This window comes from Pleurodeles waltl, chromosome 4_2, assembly GCF_031143425.1.
Source record: "Pleurodeles waltl isolate 20211129_DDA chromosome 4_2, aPleWal1.hap1.20221129, whole genome shotgun sequence".
Classification (NCBI taxonomy): Eukaryota; Metazoa; Chordata; class Amphibia; order Caudata; family Salamandridae; genus Pleurodeles; species Pleurodeles waltl.
This window is the reverse complement of record NC_090443.1, coordinates 41954867-41981288: the sequence shown is the minus strand read 5'-3', so window position 1 is coordinate 41981288 and position 26422 is coordinate 41954867. Positions and strand designations below refer to the sequence as shown.

Sequence of the window (26422 nt, the reverse complement as noted above, 5' to 3'; positions counted from 1 at the left end):
CTTAGAGGTGCCCCCTGAAACTTAACCGACTGTCTGTGTAGGCTGACTAGTTCCAGCAGCCTGCCACACTAGAGACATGTTGCTGGCCCCATGGGAGAGTGCCTTTGTCACTCTGAGGCCAGTAACAAAGCCTGCACTGGGTGGAGATGCTAACACCTCCCCCAGGCAGGAGCTGTAACACCTGGCGGTGAGCCTCAAAGGCTCACCCCTTTGTCACAGCACCGCAGGACACTCCAGCTAGTGGAGTTGCCCGCCCCCTCCGGCCCCGGCCCCCACTTTTGGCGGCAAGGCCGGAGAAAATAATGAGAATAACAAGGAGGAGTCACTGGCCAGTCAGGACAGCCCCTAAGGTGTCCTGAGCTGAGGTGACTCTAACTTTTAGAAATCCTCCATCTTGCAGATGGAGGATTCCCCCAATAGGGTTAGGATTGTGACCCCCTCCCCTTGGGAGGAGGCACAAAGAGGGTGTACCCACTCTCAGGGCTAGTAGCCATTGGCTACTAACCCCCCAGACCTAAACACGCCCTTAAATTTAGTATTTAAGGGCTACCCTGAACCCTAGAAAATTAGATTCCTGCAACAACAAGAAGAAGGACTGCCCAGCTGAAAACCCCTGCAGAGGAAGACCAGAAGACAACAACTGCCTTGGCTCCAGAAACTCACCGGCCTGTCTCCTGCCTTCCAAAGAACTCTGCTCCAGCGACGCCTTCCAAAGGGACCAGCGACCTCTGAATCCTCTGAGGACTGCCCTGCTTCGACGACGACAAGAAACTCCCGAGGACAGCGGACCTGCTCCAAAAAGACTGCAACTTGGTTTCAAGGAGCAGCTTTAAAGAACCCTGCAACTCCCCGCAAGAAGCGTGAGACTTGCAACACTGCACCCGGCGACCCCGACTCGGCTGGTGGAGAACCAACACCTCAGGGAGGACCCCCGGACTACTCTACAACTGTGAGTACCAAAACCTGTCCCCCCTGAGCCCCCACAGCGCCGCCTGCAGAGGGAATCCTGAGGCTTCCCCTGACCGCGACTCTCTGAAACCTAAGTCCCGACGCCTGGAAAAGACCCTGCACCCGCAGCCCCCAGGACCTGAAGGACCGGACTTTCACTGCAGAAGTGACCCCCAGGAATCCCTCTCCCTTGCCCAAGTGGAGGTTTCCCCGAGGAAGCCCCCCCTTGCCTGCCTGCAGCGCTGAAGAGATCCCTTGATCTCTCATTGACTAACATTGCGAACCCGACGCTTGTTCTTACACTGCACCCGGCCGCCCCCGCGCCGCTGAGGGTGAAATTTCTGTGTGGGCTTGTGTCCCCCCCGGTGCCCTACAAAACCCCCCTGGTCTGCCCTCCGAAGACGCGGGTACTTACCTGCAAGCAGACCGGAACCGGGGCACCCCCTTCTCTCCATTCTAGCCTATGCGTTTTGGGCACCACTTTGAACTCTGCACCTGACCGGCCCTGAGCTGCTGGTGTGGTGACTTTGGGGTTGCTCTGAACCCCCAACGGTGGGCTACCTTGGACCAAGAACTGAACCCTGTAAGTGTCTTACTTACCTGGTAAAACTAACAAAAACTTACCTCCCCCAGGAACTGTGAAAATTGCACTAAGTGTCCACTTTTAAAATAGCTATTTGTGAATAACTTGAAAAGTATACATGCAATTGAAATGATTCAAAGTTCCTAATGTACTTACCTGCAATACCTTTCAAACAAGATATTACATGTTAAATTTGAACCTGTGGTTCTTAAAATAAACTAAGAAAAGATATTTTTCTATAACAAAACCTATTGGCTGGATTTGTCTCTGAGTGTGTGTACCTCATTTATTGTCTACGTGTATGTACAACAAATGCTTAACACTACTCCTTGGATAAGCCTACTGCTCGACCACACTACCACAAAATAGAGCATTAGTATTATCTATTTTTACCACTATTTTACCTCTAAGGGGAACCCTTGGACTCTGTGCATGCTATTCCTTACTTTGAAATAGCACATACAGAGCCAACTTCCTACAGAAGCCCACTCTGGTAAATATACCAATGAGGGCCTTGGCTACTGCAGGGGCAGTAGTTGACCTAAGGGGAATAGCTTCAGGATACCTAGTAGCATGATTGTAGGAAGTTGGCTCTGTATGTGCTATTTCAAAGTAAGGAATAGCATGCACAGAGTCCAAGGGTTCCCCTTAGAGGTAAAATAGTGGTAAAAATAGATAATACTAATGCTCTATTTTGTGGTAGTGTGGTCGAGCAGTAGGCTTATCCAAGGAGTAGTGTTAAGCATTTGTTGTACATACACGTAGACAATAAATGAGGTACACACACTCAGAGACAAATCCAGCCAATAGGTTTTTATATAGAAAAATATCTTTTCTTAGTTTATTTTAAGAACCACAGGTTCAAATTCTACATGTAATATCTCATTCGAAAGGTATTGCAGGTAAGTACTGTAGGAACATCAAATCATCAAAATTGCATGTATACTTTTCAAGTTATTCACAGTTCCTAGGGGAGGTAAGTATTTGTTAGGTTAACCAGGTAAGTAAGACACTTACAGGGTTCAGTTCTTGGTCCAAGGTAGCCCACCGTTGGGGGTTCAGAGCAACCCCAAAGTCACCACACCAGCAGCTCAGGGCCGGTCAGGTGCAGAGTTCAAAGTGGTGCCCAAAACACATAGGCTAGAATGGAGAGAAGGGGGTGCCCCGGTTCCGGTCTGCTTGCAGGTAAGTACCCGCGTCCTCGGAGGGCAGACCAGGGGGGTTTTGTAGGGCACCGGGGGGGACACAAGTCCACATAGAAATTTCACCCTCAGCAGCGCGGGGGCGGCCGGGTGCAGTGTAGAAACAGGCGTCGGGTTCGCAATGTTAGTCTATGAGAGATCTCGGGATCTCTTCAGCGCTGCAGGCAGGCAAGGGGGGGATTCCTCGGGGAAACCTCCACTTGGGCAAGGGAGAGGGACTCCTGGGGGTCACTTCTCCAGTGAAAGTCCGGTCCTTCAGGTCCTGGGGGCTGCGGGTGCAGGGTCTCTCCCAGGTGTCGGGACTTAGGATTCAAAGAGTCGCGGTCAGGGGAAGCCTCGGGATTCCCTCTGCAGGCGGCGCTGTGGGGGCTCAGGGGGGACAGGTTTTTGTACTCACAGTCTTAGAGTAGTCCTGGGGTCCCTCCTGAGGTGTTGGATCGCCACCAGCCGAGTCGGGGTCGCCGGGTGCAGTGTTGCAAGTCTCACGCTTCTTGCGGGGAGCTTGCAGGGATCTTTAAAGCTGCTGGAAACAAAGTTGCAGCTTTTCTTGGAGCAGGTCCGCTGTCCTCGGGAGTTTCTTGTCTTTTCGAAGCAGGGGCAGTCCTCAGAGGATGTCGAGGTCGCTGGTCCCTTTGGAAGGCGTCGCTGGAGCAGGATCTTTGGAAGGCAGGAGACAGGCCGGTGAGTTTCTGGAGCCAAGGCAGTTGTCGTCTTCTGGTCTTCCTCTGCAGGGGTTTTCAGCTAGGCAGTCCTTCTTCTTGTTGTTGCAGGAATCTAATTTTCTAGGGTTCAGGGTAGCCCTTAAATACTAAATTTAAGGGCGTGTTTAGGTCTGGGGGGTTAGTAGCCAATGGCTACTAGCCCTGAGGGTGGGTACACCCTCTTTGTGCCTCCTCCCAAGGGGAGGGGGTCACAATCCTAACCCTATTGGGGGAATCCTCCATCTGCAAGATGGAGGATTTCTAAAAGTTAGAGTCACTTCAGCTCAGGACACCTTAGGGGCTGTCCTGACTGGCCAGTGACTCCTCCTTGTTTTTCTCATTATTTTCTCCGGCCTTGCCGCCAAAAGTGGGGCCTGGCCGGAGGGGGCGGGCAACTCCACTAGCTGGAGTGTCCTGCTGGGTTGGCACAAAGGAGGTGAGCCTTTGAGGCTCACCGCCAGGTGTGACAATTCCTGCCTGGGGGAGGTGTTAGCATCTCCACCCAGTGCAGGCTTTGTTACTGGCCTCAGAGTGACAAAGGCACTCTCCCCATGGGGCCAGCAACATGTCTCGGTTTGTGGCAGGCTGCTAAAACTAGTCAGCCTACACAGATAGTCGGTTAAGTTTCAGGGGGCACCTCTAAGGTGCCCTCTGGGGTGTATTTTACAATAAAATGTACACTGGCATCAGTGTGCATTTATTGTGCTGAGAAGTTTGATACCAAACTTCCCAGTTTTCAGTGTAGCCATTATGGTGCTGTGGAGTTCGTGTTTGACAGACTCCCAGACCATATACTCTTATGGCTACCCTGCACTTACAATGTCTAAGGTTTTGTTTAGGCACTGTAGGGGTACCATGCTCATGCACTGGTACCCTCACCTATGGTATAGTGCACCCTGCCTTAGGGCTGTAAGGCCTGCTAGAGGGGTGTCTTACCTATACTGCATAGGCAGTGAGAGGCTGGCATGGCACCCTGAGGGGAGTGCCATGTCGACTTACTCGTTTTGTCCTCACTAGCACACACAAGCTGGCAAGCAGTGTGTCTGTGCTGAGTGAGAGGTCTCCAGGGTGGCATAAGACATGCTGCAGCCCTTAGAGACCTTCCTTGGCATCAGGGCCCTTGGTACTAGAGGTACCAGTTACAAGGGACTTATCTGGATGCCAGGGTCTGCCAATTGTGGATACAAAAGTACAGGTTAGGGAAAGAACACTGGTGCTGGGGCCTGGTTAGCAGGCCTCAGCACACTTTCAATTGTAAACATAGCATCAGCAAAGGCAAAAAGTCAGGGGGCAACCATGCCAAGGAGGCATTTCCTTACAATGATCCACTACTACTAGGATGTACATATTTCCTGAGGCTGTGGGAGGTTCTAGTGGACCAACTATGCCCACACCCACTCTTTCAAAGGGGACCCCCACCACTGGAAGTGGAATGAGGGGGGCCTTTGGATGCCCACCTGTCTTACCACTGGCTTGACAGGTGGGGCAGGAGAGGCAAAACTCCTTAACCTTCTGGGACATATTGGGCCAGTAGAAGTGGTTGACTAACCTCTCCCACGTCTTGGTTTGTCCCAAATGCCCAGCAAGGGGAATATCATGGGCTAAGGTCAGGATAAACTCTCTGAAACTCTGAGGCACTACCACTCTCCTAGTGGCACCAGGTTTGGGATCTCTTGCCTCAGTGTACAGGAGTCTATCTTCCCAATAGACCCTATGTGTTCCATTTTTCTTGCCTTTGGACTCTTCAGCAGCTTGCTGCCTAAGGCCTTCAAGAGAGGGACAGGTTTCTTGTCCCTTACACAACTCTTCCCTTGAGGGTCCCCCTGGGCCTAAGAGCTCAACCTTGTAAGGTTCCAGTTCCATAGGCTCAGTTCCCTCAGAGGGCAGAACTTCTTCCTGAGAAGAGAGGTTCTCTTTTTGGTGTTGTGTTGCAGCTGGTTTCCCAGCTGACTTTCCTTTCCTCTTGGTAGGCTGGGCCATTTTTCCAGACTCCAGCTCTACTTTTTCACCCTGTGCCTTGCACTGTGCCCTAGTCTTGACACACACCAGTTCAGGGATACCCAGCATGGCTGCATGGGTTTTTAGTTCTACCTCAGCCCATGCTGAGGACTCCAGGTCGTTTCCAAGCAAACAGTCTACTGGGATATTTGAGGAGACCACCACCTGTTTCAGGCCATTGACCCCTCCCCACTCTAAAGTTACCATTGCCATGGGATGTACTTTAGTTTGATTGTCAGCATTGGTGACTGGATAAGTTTGTCCAGTCAGGTATTGGCCAGGGGAAACCAGTTTCTCTGTCACCATGGTGACACTGGCACCTGTATACCTCAGGCCCTCTACACTTGTCCCATTAATTAAGAGCTGCTGCCTGTATTTTTGCATGTTAGGGGGCCAGGCAGCCAGTGTGGCTAAATCCACCCCACCCTCAGAGACTAATGTAGCTTCAGTGTGACACCTGATTTGCTCTGGGCACACTGTTGATCCCACTTGGAGACTGGCCATTCCAGTTTTAGCTGGATGGGAGTTAGAAGTGGTATCTTTCTTGGGACAGGCCTTGTCTCCAGTTTGGTGTCCAGACTGACTACAGCTACGACACCAGGCCTTTTTGGGATCAAAGTTTTTACCCTTGTACCCAGAATTGTTTTGTGAAGAGGCTCTGGGCCCACCCTCCTGTGCAGGTTTTTGGGGGCCTGTAGAAGACTCTACTATTTTTGTTTTTGGCTGTCTCACCACCTTTCCCCATGGGAGGTTTTGTGACCCCTTTCTTTTGGTCACCCCCTGTGGAAGTTTTGGACACCCTAGTCTTGACCCAATGGTCCGCCTTCTTTCCCAATTCTTGGGGAGAAATTGGTCATAGGTCCACCAGATGCTGATGCAGTTTATCATTGAAACAATTACTTAACAGGTGTTCTTTCACAAATAAATTGTACAGCCCATCATAATCACTTACACCACTGCCTTGAATCCAACCATCTAGTGTTTTTACTGAGTAGTCTACAAAGTCAACCCAGGTCTGGCTCGAGGATTTTTGAGCCCCCCTGAATCTAATCCTATACTCCTCAGTGGAGAATCCAAAGCCCTCAATCAGGGTACCCTTCATGAGGTCATAAGATTCTGCATCTTTTCCAGAGAGTGTGAGGAGTCTATCCCTACACTTTCCTGTGAACATTTCCCAAAGGAGAGCACCCCAGTGAGATTTGTTCACTTTTCTGGTTACACAAGCCCTCTCAAAAGCTGTGAACCATTTGGTGATGTCATCACCATCTTCATATTTTGTTACAATCCCTTTGGGGATTTTCAACATGTCAGGAGAATCTCTGACCCTATTTATGTTGCTGCCACCATTGATGGGTCCTAGGCCCATCTCCTGTCTTTCCCTTTCTATGGCTAGGATCTGTCTTTCCAAAGCCAATCTTTTGGCCATCCTGGCTAACTGGATGTCCTCTTCACTGGAGTTATCCTCAGTGATTTCAGAGGTGCTGGTCCCTCCTGTGAGGGAGCCAGCATCTCTGACTATTATTGTTGGAGTCAGGGCTTGAGAAGCCCTGTTCTCCCTAGATAGGACTGGTGGGGGGAATCACCCTCCAAGTCACTATCATCATCCTCTGTGTTGCCATCCACAGAGGGGTTGGCTCTATCATACTCTGCCAACAGCTCCTGGAGCTGTAGTTTGGTAGGTCTGGAGCCCATTGTTATTTTTCTTATTGTACAGAGTGACCTTAGCTCTTTCATCTGGAGATGGAGGTAAGGTGTGGTGTCGAGTTCCACCACATTCATATCTGTACTAGACAGTATTCTTCTAAAAGTTGGAATACTTTTTAAGAAACTAAAACTAGTTCTAGAATCTAATTCAAACTTTTACCAAACTTTTAAACTTCTAAAAGCAATGCTAACAGGGACTAACACAAGGCCCTAGCAGGACTTTAAAGAATTTAGAAAAATTTCAAATTGCAAAAATCAATTTCTAATGACAATTTTTGGAATTTGTCGTGTGATCAGGTATTGGCTGAGTAGTCCAGCAAATGCAAAGTCTTGTACCCCACCGCTGATCCACCAATGTAGAAAGTTGGCTCTGTATGCACTATTTCAAAGTAAGGAATAGTATGCACAGAGTCCAAGGGTTCCCCTTAGAGGTAAGATAGTGGCAAAAAGAGATAATACTAATGCTCTATTTTGTGGTAGTGTGGTCGAGCAGTAGGCTCATCCAAGGAGTAGTGTTAAGCATTTGTTGTACATACACATAGACAATAAATGAGGTACACACACTGTAGGAAGTTGGCTCTGTATGCACTATTTCAAAGTAAGGAATAGTATGCACAGAGTCCAAGGGTTCCCCTTAGAGGTAAGATAGTGGCAAAAAGAGATAATACTAATGCTCTATTTTGTGGTAGTGTGGTCGAGCAGTAGGCTTATCCGAGTAGTGTTAAGCATTTGTTGTACATACACATAGGCAATAAATGAGGTACACACACTCAGAGACAAATCCAGCCAATAGGTTTTTGTATAGAAAAAATATATTTTCTTAGTTTATTTTAAGAACCACAGGTTCAAATTCTACATGTAATATCTCATTCGAAAGGTATTGCAGGTAAGTACTTTAGGAACTTTAAAGCATAAAAATTGCATGTATACTTTACAAGTTATTGACAAATAGCTGTTTTAAAAGTGGACACTTAGTGCAATTTTCACAGTTCCTAGGGGAGGTAAGTTTTGGTTAGTTTTACCAGGTAAGTAAGACACTTACAGGGTTCAGTTCTTGGTCCAAGGTAGCCCACCGTTGGGGGTTCAGAGCAACCCCAAAGTCACCACACCAGCAGCTCAGGGCCGGTCAGGTGCAGAGTTCAAAGTGGTGCCCAAAACACATAGGCTAGAATGGAGAGAAGGGGGTGCCCCGGTTCCGGTCTGCTTGCAGGTAAGTACCCGCGTCTTCGGAGGGCAGACCAGAGGGGTTTTGTAGGGCACCGGGGGGGACACAAGCCCACACAGAAATTTCACCCTCAGCGGCGCTGGGCCGGCCGGGTGCAGTGTAGAAACAGGCGTCGGGTTCGCAATGTTAGTCTATGAGAGATCTCGGGATCTCTTCAGCGCTGCAGGCAGGCAAGGGGGGGGTTCCTCGGGGAAACCTCCACTTGGGCAAGGGAGAGGGACTCCTGGGGGTCACTTCTCCAGTGAAAGTCCGGTCCTTCAGGTCCTGGGGGCTGCGGGTGCAGGGTCTCTCCCAGGCGTCGGGACTTTGGATTCAAAGAGTCGCGATCAGGGGAAGCCTCGGGATTCCCTCTGCAGGCGGCGCTGTGGGGGCTCAGGGGGGACAGGTTTTGGTACTCACAGTATCAGAGTAGTCCTGGGGTCCCTCCTGAGGTGTTGGCTCTCCACCAGCCGAGTCGGGGTCGCCGGGTGCAGTGTTGCAAGTCTCACGCTTCTTGCGGGGAGCTTGCAGGGTTCTTTCAAGGCTGCTGGAAACAAAGTTGCAGCCTTTCTTGGAGCAGGTCCGCTGTCCTCGGGAGTTTCTTGTCTTTTCGAAGCAGGGGCAGTCCTCAGAGGATGTCGAGGTCGCTGGTCCCTTTGGAAGGCGTCGCTGGAGCAGGATCTTTGGAAGGCAGGAGACAGGCCGGTGAGTTTCTGGAGCCAAGGCAGTTGTCGTCTTCTGGTCCTCCGCTGCAGGGGTTTTCAGCTAGGCAGTCCTTCTTCTTGTAGTTGCAGGAATCTAATTTTCTAGGGTTCAGGGTAGCCCTTAAATACTAAATTTAAGGGCGTGTTTAGGTCTGGGGGGTTAGTAGCCAATGGCTACTAGCCCTGAGGGTGGGTACACCCTCTTTGTGCCTCCTCCCAAGGGGAGGGGGTCACAATCCTAACCCTATTGGGGGAATCCTCCATCTGCAAGATGGAGGATTTCTAAAAGTTAGAGTCACTTCAGCTCAGGACACCTTAGGGGCTGTCCTGACTGGCCAGTGACTCCTCCTTGTTTTTCTCATTATTTTCTCCGGCCTTGCCGCCAAAAGTGGGGCCTGGCCGGAGGGGGCGGGCAACTCCACTAGCTGGAGTGTCCTGCTGGGTTGGCACAAAGGAGGTGAGCCTTTGAGGCTCACCGCCAGGTGTGACAATTCCTGCCTGGGGGAGGTGTTAGCATCTCCACCCAGTGCAGGCTTTGTTACTGGCCTCAGAGTGACAAAGGCACTCTCCCCATGGGGCCAGCAACATGTCTCGGTTTGTGGCAGGCTGCTAAAACTAGTCAGCCTACACAGATAGTCGGTTAAGTTTCAGGGGGCACCTCTAAGGTGCCCTCTGGGGTGCATTTTATAATAAAATGTACACTGGCATCAGTGTGCATTTATTGTGCTGAGAAGTTTGATACCAAACTTCCCAGTTTTCAGTGTAGCCATTATGGTGCTGTGGAGTTCGTGTTTGACAAACTCCCAGACCATATACTCTTATGGCTACCCTGCACTTACAATGTCTAAGGTTTTGTTTAGACACTGTAGGGGTACCATGCTCATGCACTGGTACCCTCACCTATGGTATAGTGCACCCTGCCTTAGGGCTGTAAGGCCTGCTAGAGGGGTGTCTTACCTATACTGCATAGGCAGTGAGAGGCTGGCATGGCACCCTGAGGGGAGTGCCATGTCGACTTACTCATTTTGTTCTCACTAGCACACACAAGCTGGTAAGCAGTGTGTCTGTGCTGAGTGAGGGGTCTCTAGGGTGGCATAAGACATGCTGCAGCCCTTAGAGACCTTCCTTGGCATCAGGGCCCTTGGTACTAGAAGTACCAGTTACAAGGGACTTATCTGGATGCCAGGGTCTGCCAATCGTGGATACAAAAGTACAGGTTAGGGAAAGAACACTGGTGCTGGGGCCTGGTTAGCAGGCCTCAGCACACTTTCAATTGTAAACATAGCATCAGCAAAGGCAAAAAGTCAGGGGGTAACCATGCCAAGGAGGCATTTCCTTACACCCATCCTTTAATTGTACAAGAAACAAGGATCATGGTCCAGTGGTCTCCTCATCAGGAAGCCTGACATTTGATGCACCACTGGTACCAAACCCAGACTCTATATTAGTGGTGAGCTTCTTTTCATACTGGACATACAGTAAAACTGTCCTCACCTTGTGACATATGACCAAATTTTGTTGTACAAGAGGTTCTGTGTAGTACATACTGTAGCAGGTAAACCTAGAAACATTCAGACTTCCGCAACCTTCACCTACAAAAAGGTAGAAAACTTACTGGCCGTGGGCATCCGTCACGTCTGTGGTGTCCATACGATCTCCGCTATCAATCAACAGATGTAGGGAGTCTGTGTTTCCATATGCAGCTATCAGGGAAACAAGAATGATATTAGAGAAAGGGGACACATCAAAGCCAGCTGTGTATTACCAAAGACAAAGACATAATATAAAAAGAGTACATCGAGGGCGCAGCTCCATTGCAGACTGCTGTCAGAGGACACTATTAGAGACAAATGCAGCATTTCAGCTGTCTTCATCAGTCTATTTAACAAAGGAACTACCGACTGCTATCATTCAAGAGGCACAGTAACAGATCACAAAATTCTTATATTTGCATGCAAAGGGGCCATTTTCTAAACTTGCTCTTGTATCAGAGCTTTCTGCTCAAAGTCTGTGTCCTATTTGCTGCACTCACATCAACAGGTTAGTCCCTAACACACACTCATTTCTCACCAAGAATATTTCTGCCAGAAGCTCAAAGGTCTGATTAAAGTGGAAAGGAGATACCACCTTGGGGATGAACTATGAGTTAGACCTAAGGATGAATCGGGCGTTCTGTTTTTGGAAGAAAAGTTCTTCCAATGTAAAAGCTTGTAGTTCGCTTAGTCACCTTGAAGATGTAATGGCAAGGAGGAACACAACCTTAACCTGAACTTGAGGGGGCAAGGGTGGACTATATCGAGGTTCCACATAGGAGCCAAGGGGCACCCTGGGTAAAATAACTTACTTGAGTCCTTCCATGAAGTCTTTGATGACGGGTACTCAGAATAAAGAAGAGTTCCCTTTTTTGTACATAAGCTGCCACTGCAGACAAGTGTGGACAGATGGAAGTGTAGGCAAGATCAGAGGTTTGAATGTGAAATAGGTAACTGTAAGGAAATGCCTCCTTGGCATGGTTGCCCCCTGACTTTTTGCCTTTGCTGATGCTATGTTTACAATTGAAAGTGTGCGGAGGCCTGCTAACCAGGCCCCAGCACCAGTGTTCTTTCCCTAACCTGTACTTTTGTATCCACAATTGGCAGACCCTGGCATCCAGATAAGTCCCTTGTAACTGGTACTTCTAGTACCAAGGGCCCTGATGCCAAGGAAGGTCTCTAAGGGCTGCAGCATGTCTTATGCCACCCTGGAGACCTCTCACTCAGCACAGACACACTGCTTGCCAGCTTGTGTGTGCTAGTGAGGACAAAACGAGTAAGTCGACATGGCACTCCCCTCAGGGTGCCATGCCAGCCCCTCACTGCCTATGCAGTATAGGTAAGACACCCCTCTAGCAGGCCTTACAGCCCTAAGGCAGGGTGCACTATACCATAGGTGAGGGTACCAGTGCATGAGCATGGTACCCCTACAGTGTCTAAACAAAACCTTAGACATTGTAAGTGCAGGGTAGCCATAAGAATATATGGTCTGGGAGTCTGTCAAACACGAACTCCACAGCACCATAATGGCTACACTGAAAACTGGGAAGTTTGGTATCAAACTTCTCAGCACAATAAATGCACACTGATGCCAGTGTACATTTTATTGCAAAATACACCCCAGAGGGCACCTTAGAGGTGCCCCCTGAAACTTAACCGACTGTCTGTGTAGGCTGACTAGTTCCAGCAGCCTGCCACACTAGAGACATGTTGCTGGCCCCATGGGGAGAGTGCCTTTGTCACTCTGAGGCCAGTAACAAAGCCTGCACTGGGTGGAGATGCTAACACCTCCCCCAGGCAGGAGCTGTGACACCTGGCGGTGAGCCTCAAAGGCTCACCCCTTTGTCACAGCCCAGCAGGGCACTCCAGCTTAGTGGAGTTGCCCGCCCCCTCCGGCCACGGCCCCCACTTTTGGCGGCAAGGCTGGAGGGAACAAAGAAAGCAACAAGGAGGAGTCACTGGCCAGTCAGGACAGCCCCTAAGGTGTCCTGAGCTGAGGTGACTCTAACTTTTAGAAATCCTCCATCTTGCAGATGGAGGATTCCCCCAATAGGGTTAGGATTGTGACCCCCTCCCCTTGGGAGGAAGCACAAAGAGGGTGTACCCACCCTCAGGGCTAGTAGCCATTGGCTACTAACCCCCAGACCTAAACACGCCCTTAAAATTAGTATTTAAGGCTACCCTGAACCCTAGAAAATTAGATTCCTGCAACAACAAGAAGAAGGACTGCCCAGCTGAAAACCCCTGCAGAGGAAGACCAGAAGACAACAACTGCCTTGGCTCCAGAAATTCACCGGCCTGTCTCCTGCCTTCCAAAGAACTCTGCTCCAGCGACGCCTTCCAAAGGGACCAGCGACCTCTGAATCCTCTGAGGACTGCCCTGCTTCGACGACGACAAGAAACTCCAGAGGACAGCGGACCTGCTCCAAAAAGACTGCAACTTTGTTTCAAGGAGCAGCTTTAAAGACCCCTGCAACTCCCCGCAAGAAGCGTGAGACTTGCAACACTGCACCCGGCGACCCCGACTTGGCTGGTGGAGAACCAACACCTCATGGAGGACCCCCGGACTACTCTCCGACTGTGAGTACCAAACCCTGTCCCCCCTGAGCCCCCACAGCGCCGCCTGCAGAGGGAATCCCGAGGCTTCCCCTGACCGCGACTCTCTGAAACCTAAGTCCTGACGCCTGGAAAAGACCCTGCACCCGCAGCCCCCAGGACCTGAAGGACCGGACTTTCACTGGAGAAGTGACCCCCAGGAGTCCCTCTCCCTTGCCCAAGTGGAGGTTTCCCCGAGGAAGCCCCCCCTTGCCTGCCTGCAGCGCTGAAGAGATCCGTTGATCTCTCATAGACTAACATTGCAAACCCGACGCTTGTTTCTACACTGCACCCGGCCGCCCCCGCGCTGCTGAGGGTGAAATTTCTGTGTGGGCTTGTGTGTCCCCCGGTGCCCTACAAAACCCCCCTGGTCTGCCCTCCGAAGACGCGGGTACTTACCTGCAAGCAGACCGGAACCGGGGCACCCCCTTCTCTCCATTCTAGCCTATGCGTTTTGGGGCACCACTTTGAACTCTGCACCTGACCGGCCCTGAGCTGCTGGTGTGGTGACTTTGGGGTTGCTCTGAACCCCCAACGGTGGGCTACCTTGGACCAAGAACTGAACCCTGTAAGTGTCTTACTTACCTGGTAAAACTAACAAAAACTTACCTCCCCCAGGAACTGTGAACTGTGTCCACTTTTAAAGTAGCTATTTGTCAATAACTTGAAAAGTATACATGCAATTGAAATGATTCAAAGTTCCTAATGTACTTACCTGCAATACCTTTCAAACAAGATATTACATGTTAAATTTGAACCTGTGGTTCTTAAAATAAACTAAGAAAAGATATTTTTCTATACAAAACCTATTGGCTGGATTTGTCTCTGAGTGTGTGTACCTCATTTATTGTCTATGTGTATGTACAACAAATGCTTAACACTACTCCTTGGATAAGCCTACTGCTCGACCACACTACCACAAAATAGAGCATTAGTATTATCTCTTTTTACCACTATTTTACCTCTAAGGGGAACCCTTGGACTCTGTGCATGCTATTCCTTACTTTGAAATAGCACATACAGAGCCAACTTCCTACAGTAACAAGTTATCTCGTGGACATTTGGTGTCCGTGGATCAATGTGTTTGGGGAGGCATTAGTGGACAAACCTTTTCTGTAAGGAAATGCCTCCTTGGCATGGTTACCCCCTGACGTTTTGCCTTCGCTGATCCTATGTTTTGAATTGAAAGTGTGCTGAGGCCTGCTAACCAGGCACCAGCACCAGTGTTCTCTCCCTAACCTGTACTTTTGTATCCACAATTGGCACACCCTGGCATCCAGATAAGTCCCTTGTAAATGGTACCCCTGGTACCAAGGGCCCTGATGCCAAGGAAGGTCTCTAAGGGCTGCAGCATGTCTTACGCCACCCTGGAGACCCCTCACTCAGCACAGACACACTGCTTGCCAGCTTGTGTGTGCTGGTGAGAACAAAACGAGTAAGTCGACATGGCACTCCCCTCAGGGTGCCATGCCAGCCTCTCACTGCCTATGCAGGTGTAGATAAGTCACCCCTCTAGCAGGCCTTACAGCCCTAAGGCAGGGTGCACTATACCATAGGTGAGGGCACCAGTGCATGAGCACTGTGCCCCTACAGTGTCTAAACAAAACCTTAGACATTGTACGTGCAGGGTAGCCATAAGAGTATATGGTCTGGGAGTCTGTCAAACACGAACTCCACAGCACCATAATGGCTACACTGAAAACTGGGAAGTTTGGTATCAAACTTCTCAGCACAATAAATGCACACCGATGCCAGTGTACATTTGATTGTAAAATACACCCCAGAGGGCACCTTAGAGGTGCCCCCTGAAACCTTAACCGACTATCTGTGTAGGCTGACTGGTTCCAGCAGCCTGCCACAACCGAGACATGTTGCTGGCCCTATGGGGAGAGTGCCTTTGTCACTCTGAGGCCAGTAACAAAGCCTGCACTGGGTGGAGATGCTAACACCTCTCCCAGGCAGGAGCTGTCACACCTGGCGGTGAGCCTCAAAGGCTCACCCCTTTGTGCCAGCACCGCAGGGAACTCCAGCTAGTGGAGTTGCCCGCCCCCTCCGGCCAAGGCCCCACTTTTGGCGGCAAGGCCGGGGGAAATAATGAGAATAACAAGGAGGAGTCACTGGCCAGTCAGGACAGCCCCTAAGGTGTCCTGAGCTGAAGTGACTCTAACTTTTAGAAATCCTCCATCTTGCAGATGGAGGATTCCCCAATAGGATTAGGGATGTGACCCCCTCCCCTTGGGAGGAGGCACAAAGAGGGTGTACCCACCCTCAGGGCTAGTAGCCATTGGCTACTAACCCCCCCAGACCTAAACACGCCCTTAAATTTAGTATTTAAGGGCTTCCCTGAACCTAAAGATTTAGATTCCTGCAACTAACAAGAAGAAGGACTGCTGAGCTGACAAACCCCTGCAGAGGAAGAACAGAAGACACCAACTGCTTTGGCCCCAGATTTACCGGCCTGTCTCCTGCCTTCCAAAGAAACCTGCTCCAGCGACGCTTTCCAAGGGACCAGCGACCTCTGAATCCTCTGAGGACTGCCCTGCTTCAAGAAAGACAAGAAACTCTCGAGGACAGTGGCACTGCTCCAAAAGAACTGCAACTTTGTTTCAAAGGAGCAGATTTAAAGACCCCTGCAACTCCCCGCAAGAAGCGTGAGACTTGCAACACTGCACACGGCGACCCCGACTCGACTGGTGGAGAACCAACACCTCAGGGAGGACCCTCCGGCGACTCCGAGTCCGTGAGTAACCAAAGTTGTCCCCCCTGAGCCCCCACAGCGGCGCCTGCAGAGGGAATCCCGAGGCTCCCCCTGACCGCGACTGCCTGAACTCCATTTCTCGACGGCTGGAAAAGACCCTGCACCCGCAGCCCCCAGCACCTAAAGGAACGGAACTCCTGTGCAGGAGTGACCCCCAGGAGGCCCTCTCCCTTGCCCAGGTGGTGGCTACCCCGAGGAGCTTCCCCCCTTGCCTGCAACGCTGAAGAGATCCCTTGATCTCTCATTGAAAACCATTGAAAACCCGACGCGTGTTTGCACACTGCACCCGGCCGCCCCCGCGCTGCTGAGGGTGTACTTTTTGTGCTGACTTGTGTCCCCCCCCGGTGCCCTACAAACCCCCCTGGTCTGCCCTCCGAAGACGCGGGTACTTACCTGCTGGCAGACTGGAACCGGGGCACCCCCTTCTCTCCATTGAAGCCTATGTGTTTTGGGCACCTCTTTGACCTCTGCACCTGACCGGCCCTGAGCTGCTGGTGTGGTAACTTTGGGGTTGCTCTGAACCACCAACAGTGGGCTACCTTGGACCAAAACTGAAACCTGTAAGTGACTTACTTACCTGTGAAACCTAACAATAACTTACCTCCCCCAGGAACTGTGAAAATTGCACTGTGTCCACTTTTAAAACAGCGATTTGTGTTTTATGTGAAAAGTATATATGCTACTGTAATTATTCAATGTTCCTAAAGTACTTACCTGCAATACCTTTCAAATGAGATATTACATGTAGAATTTGAACCTGTGGTTCTTAAAATAAACTAAGAAAATATATTTTTCTATAACAAAACCTATTGGCTGGATTTGTCTCTGAGTGTGTGTTCCTCATTTATTGCCTGTGTGTATGTACAACAAATGCTTAACACTACTCCTTTGATAAGCCTACTGCTCGACCACACTACCACAAAATAGAGCATTAGTATTATCTCTTTTTGCCACTATCTTACCTCTAAGGGGAACCCTTGGACTCTGTGCATACTATTCCTTACTTTGAAATAGTGCATACAGAGCCAACTTCCTACACTTACCTCTAAGGGGAACCCTTGGACTCTGTGCATACTATTCCTTACTTTGAAATAGTGCATACAGAGCCAACTTCCTACATTGGTGGATCAGCGGTGGGGTACAAGACTTTGCATTTGCTGGACTACTCAGCCAATACCTGATCACACGACAAATTCCAAAAATTTTCATTAGAAATTGATTTTTGCAATTTGAAATTTTTCTAAATTCTTAAAAGTCCTGCTAGGGCCTTGTGTTAGTCCCTGTTAGCATTTCCTTTTAGAGTTTAAAAGTTTGGTCAAAGTTTGAATTAGATCCTAGAACTAGTTTTAGTTTCTTAAAAAATATTCCAACTTTTAGAAACATAGGGGGTGATTCCGACCCTGGCGGTAAAAACCGCCAGGGTCGGGGTCCGCGGGAGCACCGCCAACAGGCTGGCGGTGCTCCTTTGGGTACCGCCGCGGCCAGAAATGGAAAGTCGGCGGTGTACCACCGACTTTCCGCTGCCCATGGGAATCCTCCATGGTGGCGCAGCTTGCTTCGCCACCATGGGGATTCCGACCCCCATACCGCCATCCTGTTCCTGGCGGTTTCGGCCGCCAGGAACAGGATGGCGGTATGGGGTGTCGTGGGGCCCCACTTTGAATTTCAGTGTCTGCTTAGCAGACACAAATTCGCGACGGGTGCTACTGCACCCGTCGCACCCCTTCCACTCCGCCGGCTCCATTCGGAGCCGGCTTCATCGTGGAAGGGTGTTTCCCACTGGGCTGGCGGGCGGCCTTTTGGCGGTCGCCCGCCAGCCCAGTGGGAAACCCAGAATGACCGCTGCGGTCTTTTGACCGCGGTACGGTCTTCTGGCGGTTCCCGCTTGGCGGGCGGCTCCCGCCAAGGCTGGAATGACCCCCATAATGTCTAATACAGATGTGAATGTGGTGGAACTCGACACCACACCTTACCTCCATCTACAGATGAGAGAGCTAAGGTCACTCTGTAAACTAAAGAAAATAACTTTGGGCTCCAGACCTTCCAAACTACAGCTCCAGGAGCTGTTGGCAGAGTTTGAAAGAGCCAACCCCTCTGAGGATGGCAACACAGAGGATGAGTATAGTGACTTGGAGGGTGATTCCCCCCCCACCTGTCCTATCTAGGGAGAACAGGGCCTCTCAAGCCCTGACTCCACAAATCATAGTCAGAGATGCTGGTTCCCTCACAGGAGGGACCAACCTCTCTGAAATCACTGAGGATAACTCCAGTGAAGAGGACATCCAGTTAGCCAGGATGGCCAAAAGATTGGCTTTGGAAAGACAGATCCTAGCCATAGAAAGGGAAAGACAAGAGATGGGCCTAGGACCCATCAATGGTGGCAGCAACATAAATAGGGTCAGAGATTCCCCTGACATGTTGAAAATCCCTAAAGGGATTGTAACTAAATATGAAGATGGTGATGACATCACCAAATGGTTCACAGCTTTTGAGAGGGCTTGTGTAACCAGAAAAGTGAACAAATCTCACTGGGGTGCTCTCCTTTGGGAATTGTTCACAGGAAAGTGTAGGGATAGACTCCTCACACTCTCTGGACAAGATGCAGAATCTTATGACCTCATGAAGGGTACCCTGATTGAGGGCTTTGGATTCTCCACTGAGGAGTATAGGATTAGATTCAGGGGGGCTCAAAAATCCTCGAGCCAGACCTGGGTTGACTTTGTAGACTACTCAGTAAAAACACTACATGGTTGGATTCAAGGCAGTGGTGTAAGTAATTATGATGGGCTGTACAATTTATTTGTGAAAGAACACCTGTTAAGTAATTGTTTCAATGACAAACTGCATCAGCATCTGGTAGACCTAGGACCAATTTCTCCCCAAGAATTGGGAAAGAAGCCGGACCATTGGGTCAAGACTAGGGTGTCCAAAACTTCCACAGGGGGTGACCAAAAGAAAGGGGTCACAAAACCTCCCCAGGGGAAAGGTGGTGAGAGAGCCAAAAACAAAAATAGTAAAGAGTCTTCTACAGGCCCCCAAAAACCTGCACAGGAGGGTGGGCCCAGAGCCTCTTCACAAAACAATTCTGGGTACAAGGGTAAAAACATTGATCCCAAAAAGGCCTGGTGTCGTAGCTGTAGTCAGTCTGGACACCAAACTGGAGACAAGGCCTGTCCCAGGAAAAATACCACTTCAAACTCCACTCCAGCTAACACTGGAATGGCTAGTCTCCAAGTGGGATCAACAGTGTGCCCAGAGCAAATCAGGTGTCACACTGAAGCTACATTAGTCTCTGAGGGTGGGGTGGATTTAGCCACACTGGCTGCCTGGCCCCCTAACATGCAAAAATACAGGCAGCAGCTCTTAATTAATGGGACAAGTGTAGAGGGCCTGAGGGATACAGGTGCCAGTGTCATTATGGTGACAGAGAATGAAAATGTCACTTACCCAGTGTACATCTGTTCGTGGCATTAGTCGCTGCAGATTCACATGTTTGGCACAGTCCGCTGCCTGGTGTTGGGCTCGGAGTATTACAAGTTGTTTTTCTTCGAAGAAGTCTTTTTGGTCACGGGACCGAAGGACTCCTCCCTCTTTGGCTCCATTGCGCATGGGCGTCGACTCCATCTTAGATTGTTTTCCCCGCAGAGGGTGAGGATGGAGTTGTTTGGTATAAATAGTGCCCATGCAATGGAGTGAATATGTATGTATGATAAGAGTTTCTAATAATTTTTTACAAATGTTCAAATGTTTAAGGTTTATGATCTACTTCTAAACGGCTACAGGCTTCCCGGGGAGGTGGGAGGGTACATGTGAATCTGCAGCGACTAATGCCACGAACAGATGTACACTGGGTAAGTGACATTTTCAGTTCGATGGCATATGTTGCTGCAGATACACATGTTTGGCATAGACTATAAAGCAGTTACCTCCCCTAAAAGCGGTGGTTTAGCCTGTAGGAGTTGAAGTAGTTTGGAATAATGTTCTTAGTACAGCTTGGCCCACTGTAGCTTGTTGTGCATTTAGTACGTCTACACAGTAGTGTTTAGTAAACGTATGAGGCGTAGACCAGGTTGCAGCCTTACATATTTCGCTCATAGGAATGTTTCCTAGAAAGGCTATTGTAGCACCTTTCTTTCTGGTTGAGTGTGCCTTTGGTGTAATAGGCAATTCTCTTTTGGCTTTAAGATAGCATGTTTGAATGCATCTGACTATCCATCTAGCAATGCCTTGTTTAGAGATTGGATTTCCTATGTGTGGTTTTTGAAAAGCTATGAACAGTTGTTTTGTTTTCCTGATTAGCTTTGTTCTGTCAATGTAATACATTAGTGCTCTTTTGATGTCTAATGTATGTAGTGCCCTTTAGCCACAGAATTTGGTTGTGGGAAGAACACTGGCAATTCTACTGTTTGATTTAAATGGAATGGTGAGATTACTTTTGGCAGAAATTTTGGATTTGTTCGTAGAACTATTTTATTGTTGTGTATTTGAATAAATGGTTCTTGTATGGTAAATGCCTGTATTTCACTTACTCTTCTGAGGGATGTGATTGCAATGAGAAATGCGACCTTCCAGGTTAGATATTGCATTTCACAGGAATGCATGGGTTCGAAAGGGGGACCCATGAGTCTTGTTAAGACGATGTTAAGATTCCATGAAGGAACTGGTGGTGTTCTTGGTGGTATAATTCTTTTTAGCCCTTCCATGAATGCTTTAATAACTGGTATTCTAAATAGAGAGGATGAATGAGTAGTTTGTAGGTAAGCAGATATAGCTGCGAGGTGTATTTTTATAGATGAAAAAGCGAGATTTGCTTTTTGCAAATGTAGTAAGTATCCTACTATGTCTTTAGTAGAGGCATGTACTGGTTGTATTTGATTGGCATGGCAGTAGTAAACAAATCTTTTCCACTTAGATGCATAGCAGTGTCTAGTGGAAGGTTTTCTAGCTTGTTTTATGACCTCCATGCATTCTTGTGTGAGGTCCAAGTGTCCGAATTCTAGGATCTCAGGAGCCAAATTGCCAGATTCAATGATGCTGGGTTTGGATGTCTGATCTGTTGTTTGTGTTGTGTTAACAGATCTGGCCTGTTGGGTAGTTTGACATGCGGTACTAGTGAAAGGTCTAGTAGAGTTGTATACCAAGGTTGTCTTGCCCATGTGGGTGCTATCAGTATGAGTTTGAGTTGGTTTTGACTTAACTTGTTTACTAGATATGGAAGGAGAGGGAGAGGGGGAAAAGCGTACGCAAATATCCCTGACCAATTCATCCATAGAGCATTGCCTTGTGATTCGCGGTGTGGGTACCTGGATGCAAAGTTTTGGCATTTTGAGTTTTCTCTTGTTGCGAACAAATCTATCTGGGGTGTTCCCCAAATTTGAAAGTACTTGTTCAGAACTTGGGGGTGAATTTCCCATTCGTGGACTTGTTGGTGGTCTCGCGAAAGGTTGTCTGCTAGTTGGTTTTTTATTCCTGGAATAAATTGTGCTATTAGGCGAATGTTGTTGTGAATCGCCCACTGCCAAATTTTTCGTGTTAGGAGGCACAATTGTGTTGAGTGTGTTCCTCCTTGTTTGTTTAGATAATACATTGTTGTCATGTTGTCTGTTTTGACAAGAATGTATTTGTGTGTTATTATGGGTTGGAAGGCTTTTAACGCTAGAAATACTGCCAACAGTTCTAGGTAATTGATATGAAATTTTGTTTCGTGTATATCCCATTGGCCTTGAATGCTGTGGTGATTGAGGTGTGCTCCCCACCCTGTCATGGAAGCATCTGTTGTTATAACGTATTGAGGCACTGGGTCCTGAAATGTCCGCCCTTTGTTTAAATTTTTGCTGTTCCACCATAGAAGCGAGAGGTATGTTTGGCGGTCTACCAACACCAGATTTTGAAGTTGACCCTGTGCCTGTGACCATTGTGATGCTAGACACTGTTGTAAGGGTCGCATGTGTAGTCTTGCGTTTGGGACAATGGCTATGCATGATGACATCATGCCTAGAAGTTTTAGCGCAAATTTTGCTTGTATCTTTTGGTTTGGAAACATAGTACTTATTAGCTTGTGGAATGCCTGCACTCTTTGTGGACTTGGAGTGGCAATTCCTTTTGATGTGTTGAGGGTTGCTCCTAGATATTGTTGTGTTTGACACGGTTCTAGGTGTGATTTTGTGTAGTTGATGGAAAACCCCAGTTTGTGAAGGGTTTGTATGACAAAGGTGGTGTCGTTTGCGCATTTTTTTACTGTGTTGGTTTTGATTAGCCAGTCGTCTAGGTAAGGGAACACATGTATCTGTTGTCTCCTGATGTGTGCTGCTACTACTGCTAGACATTTTGTGAACACTCTTGGTGCAGTTGTTATTCCGAATGGCAACACCTTGAATTGGTAATGTATTCCTTTGAATACAAACCGTAGGTACTTTCTGTGAGAAGGGTGTATTGGTATATGAAAGTACGCATCCTTTAGGTCTAATGTGGTCATGTAATCTTGCTGTTTGAGCAGTGGAATGATGTCTTGTAGTGTGACCATGTGAAAATGGTCCGATATGATGTAGGTATTTAGTGTCCTGAGATCTAATATTGGTCTCAATGTTTCGTCTCTTTTTGGAATTAGAAAGTACAGGGAGTAAACTCCTGTGTTTTTTTGTTGTACTGGTACTAATTCTATTGCATCCTTTTGCAGTAGTGCTTGAACTTCTAGTCCTAAAAGTTCTAAATGATGTTGTGACATTTTGCGTGTTTTGGGGGGGATGTTCGGTGGGAAGTTGTGGAATTCTATGCAATAGCCATGTTGGATTATTGCTAATACCCAATTGTCTGTTGTAATCTGTTGCCAAGATTGGTAGAATTGGCTTAGTCTTCCCCCCACTGGTGTTGAGTGAAGGGGTTGCGTGACTTGAAAGTCACTGTTTAGGTGGAGGTGTTTTTGGAGTCTGGAATCTTCCCCTACTCCTTGGGAATTGACCCCCCCGATATCCCCTGAAACCTCCCCTTTGGAAGGAACCCTGATATGGTGTGGTTCTTGATTGTTGGCTGGTGGTGTCTGTGGGTTGGCCACGAAACCCCCCTCTAAATGGATTTTTTCTGAAAGAGCCTCTGCTCTGCGGGGAGTAGAGTGCGCCCATGGCTTTGGCCGTGTCTGTGTCCTTTTTAAGTTTTTCAATGGCTGTATCCACTTCCGAGCCAAACAGTTGTTTCTCGTTGAAGGGCATATTAAGGACAGCCTGCTGGATTTCAGGTTTGAAGCCTGAAGTGCGTAGCCAAGCGTGTCTCCTTATGGTGACAGCAGTGTTGACTGTTCTTGCTGCAGTATCGGCTGCGTCTAGTGAAGAGCGGATTTGATTGTTTGAGATCGTTTGTCCCTCTTCCACTATTTGCTGCGCCCTTTTTTGGTATTCCTGGGGAAGATGGTCTACGAGAAGTTGCATCTCGTCCCAGTGTGCGCGGTCATATCTGGCCAGCAGCGCTTGTGAATTTGCGATGCGCCACTGGTTGGCTGCCTGTGACGCCACTCTTTTCCCTGCCACGTCAAATTTTCGGCTTTCTTTGTCCGGAGGTGGGGCGTCACCAGATGTATGTGAATTTGCTCTTTTGCGAGCTGCCCCTACTACCACAGAGTCGGGTGGTAACTGCGAAGTAATAAACACTGGGTCTGTGGGTGGTGGTTTGTATTTCTTATCCACCCTTGGGGTGATGGCTCTTGATTTTACGGGCTCCTCAAAAATTTGTTTTGCGTGTCGTAACATCCCTGGTAGCATTGGGAGACATTGATATTGGCTATGTGTAGCCGAGAGGGTGTTAAACAAGAAGTCATCCTCTATAGGATCGGAATGCAGTTGGACATTGTGGAAGTCTGCAGCCCTAGCCACCAGTTGCGAGTATGAGGTACTGTCCTCTGGCGGTGACGGCTTTGTGGGGTATGACTCGGGATCATTGTCCGGCACTGGGGTGTCATACAGGTCCCAAGCGTCTTGATCCTGATCGTCATGACTTATGGTAGTTTGCGCTGGTGAGTGCATTTGTGGCGGTGTTTGTGCCGGCGATGCCTGTGGAGGAGAGGGCGGAGGCGTGACTTTTTTAACCACTTTGGCTTGTGGTTGTGTGTCATCCTTTGGAAGTCCGATCCTTCTTTTCCTCATGATTGGGGGAAGGGTTGATATCTTCCCTGTATCTTGCTGGATGCACAGTCTCTTTTGTGTGTAGTCCGATTCTACACTTTGGAGCTCTTGTCCAAATTTGTGCATTTGGCCACTTAGTCCTTGTTCCTCTGAGTAGGATGAAGGTGTGGTATTTTTCGGCGCCGAGAGAGAATCTTTTTTCGGTTTCGGCACCGACAGAATTTTTGTTCCTTTCGGCATGGATTCTCGGTGCCGATGTTTTTCGGTGCCGGTATCTTGTTTTTGTCTCTCGGAGCCGCTTTCTCGGCTCCGAGGTTGCTCCATGGCGGTCCCTCGACCGGAGCCGGGTGTCTTCGCTATGGGCGTGCCCTTTTTCGGCCCCTTCGACGGGTCGCCTGATTTATGGGTCGAGCCATGGCCTGTTGGCAGTGGCGTCCCCTGGGCTTTCGGTTTGTCGATGGATTTACTTTTCGACGTCTTACTCACAGTTTGTTGCTGTTGTTCGACGTCGGAGTCTCCGGATTCTGATTCCGGAACCGAGAATGTTTCCTCTTCGTCGTCGAAACGTTGTTTTGTCGACGTGGACGCCATTTGGTGACGCCTGGCTCTTCGGTCCCGGAGTGTTTTTCTGGACCGGAAGGCTCGACAGGCTTCACAGGTATCCTCCTTGTGCTCGGGGGACAAGCACAAGTTACAGACCAAGTGCTGATCTGTATAAGGATACTTACTGTGACATTTTGGGCAGAAACGAAACGGGGTCCGTTCCATCGGCTTCGATGTCGCACGCGGTCGGGCCGACCAGGCCCCGATGGGGGATCGAAACTGCCCCAAAGTCTTCCGATGATCGGTGTCGATGTACCTAACTATCCCGATACCGAACGGAACAATACCGACGCTTTCTTCCGAGATTCTGACTAACTTTCCGAACCGAAACACGGAGCGAAAAGTAATACGTCCGAACCCGACAGCGGAAAAAAACAATCTAAGATGGAGTCGACGCCCATGCGCAATGGAGCCAAAGAGGGAGGAGTCCTTCGGTCCGTGACCAAAAAGACTTCTTCGAAGAAAAACAACTTGTAATACTCCGAGCCCAACACCAGGCAGCGGACTGTGCCAAACATGTGTATCTGCAGCAACATATGCCATCGAACACTGGTTTCCCCTGGCCAATACCTGGCTGGACAAACTTATCCAGTCACCAACGCTGACAATCAGACTAAAGTACATCCCATGGCTATGGTAACTTTAGAGTGGGGAGGGGTCAATGGCCTGAAACAGGTGGTGGTCTCCTCAAATATCACAGTAGACTGTTTGCTTGGAAATGACCTGGAGTCCTCAGCATGGGCTGAGGTAGAACTGAAAACCCATGCAGCCATGCTGGGTATCCCTGAACTGGTGTGTGTCAAGACAAGGGCACAGTGCAAGGCACAGGGTGAAAAAGTAGAGCTGGAGTCTGGAAGAGAGGCCCAGCCTACCAAGAGGAAAGGAAAGTCAGCTGGGAAACCAGCTGCAACACAACAAGAAAAAGAGAACCTCTCTTCTAAGGAAGAAGTTCTGCCCTCTGAGGGAACTGAGCCTATGGAGCTGGAACCTTATCAGGTTGAGCTCTTAGACCCAGGGGGACCCTCAAGGGAAGAGTTGTGTAAGGGACAAGAAACCTGTCCCTCTCTTGAAGGCCTTAGGCAGCAAGCTGCTGAAGAGTCCAAAGGCAAGAAAAATGGAACACATAGGGTCTATTGGGAAGATGGACTCCTGTACACTGAGGCAAGAGATCCCAAACCTGGTGCCACTAGGAGTGGTAGTGCCTCAGGCGTTCAGAGAGTTTATTCTGACCTTAGCCCATGATATTCCCCTTGCTGGGCATTTGGGACAAACCAATATGTGGGAGAGGTTAGTCAACCACTTCTACTTGCCCAACATGTCCCAGAAGGTTAAGGAGTTTTGCATCTCCTGTCCCACCTGTCAAGCCAGTGGTAAGACAGGTGGACATCCAAAGGCCCCCCTCATTCCACTTCCAGTGGTGGGGGTCCCCTTTGAAAGAGTGGGTGTGGACATAGTGGGTCCACTTGAACCTCCCACAGCCTCAGGAAATATGTACATCCTAGTAGTAGTGGATCATTCTACTAGGTATCCTGAAGCTATTCCCCTTAGGTCGACTTCTGCCCCTACAGTAGCCAAGGTCCTCATTGCTATCTTTACCAGAGTGGGCTTCCCTAAGGAGGTGGTGTCTGACAGAGGTACCAACTTCATGTCAGCATACCTAAAACACATGTGGAATGAGTGTGGAGTGATGTAAGGAAATGCCTCCTTGGCATGGTTGCCCCCTGAATTTTTGCCTTTGCTGATGCTATGTTTACAATTGAAAGTGTGCTGAGGCCTGCT

General features: G+C 49.0%; 1 protein-coding gene across 4 annotated transcripts in view; it reads right to left on the bottom strand.

The window, feature by feature from the left end:
* Positions 1 to 26422, bottom strand: part of ANKRD52 (ankyrin repeat domain 52) — a 664467-nt gene that overhangs the window by 331943 nt on the left and 306102 nt on the right. For all 4 annotated transcript variants that reach the window (XM_069230557.1, XM_069230556.1, XM_069230555.1 and 1 more), the window contains one exon: positions 10660 to 10747. In XM_069230557.1, the coding sequence (XP_069086658.1) occupies positions 10660 to 10747 (88 nt within the window). The remainder of the gene's footprint in view (positions 1 to 10659; positions 10748 to 26422) is intronic.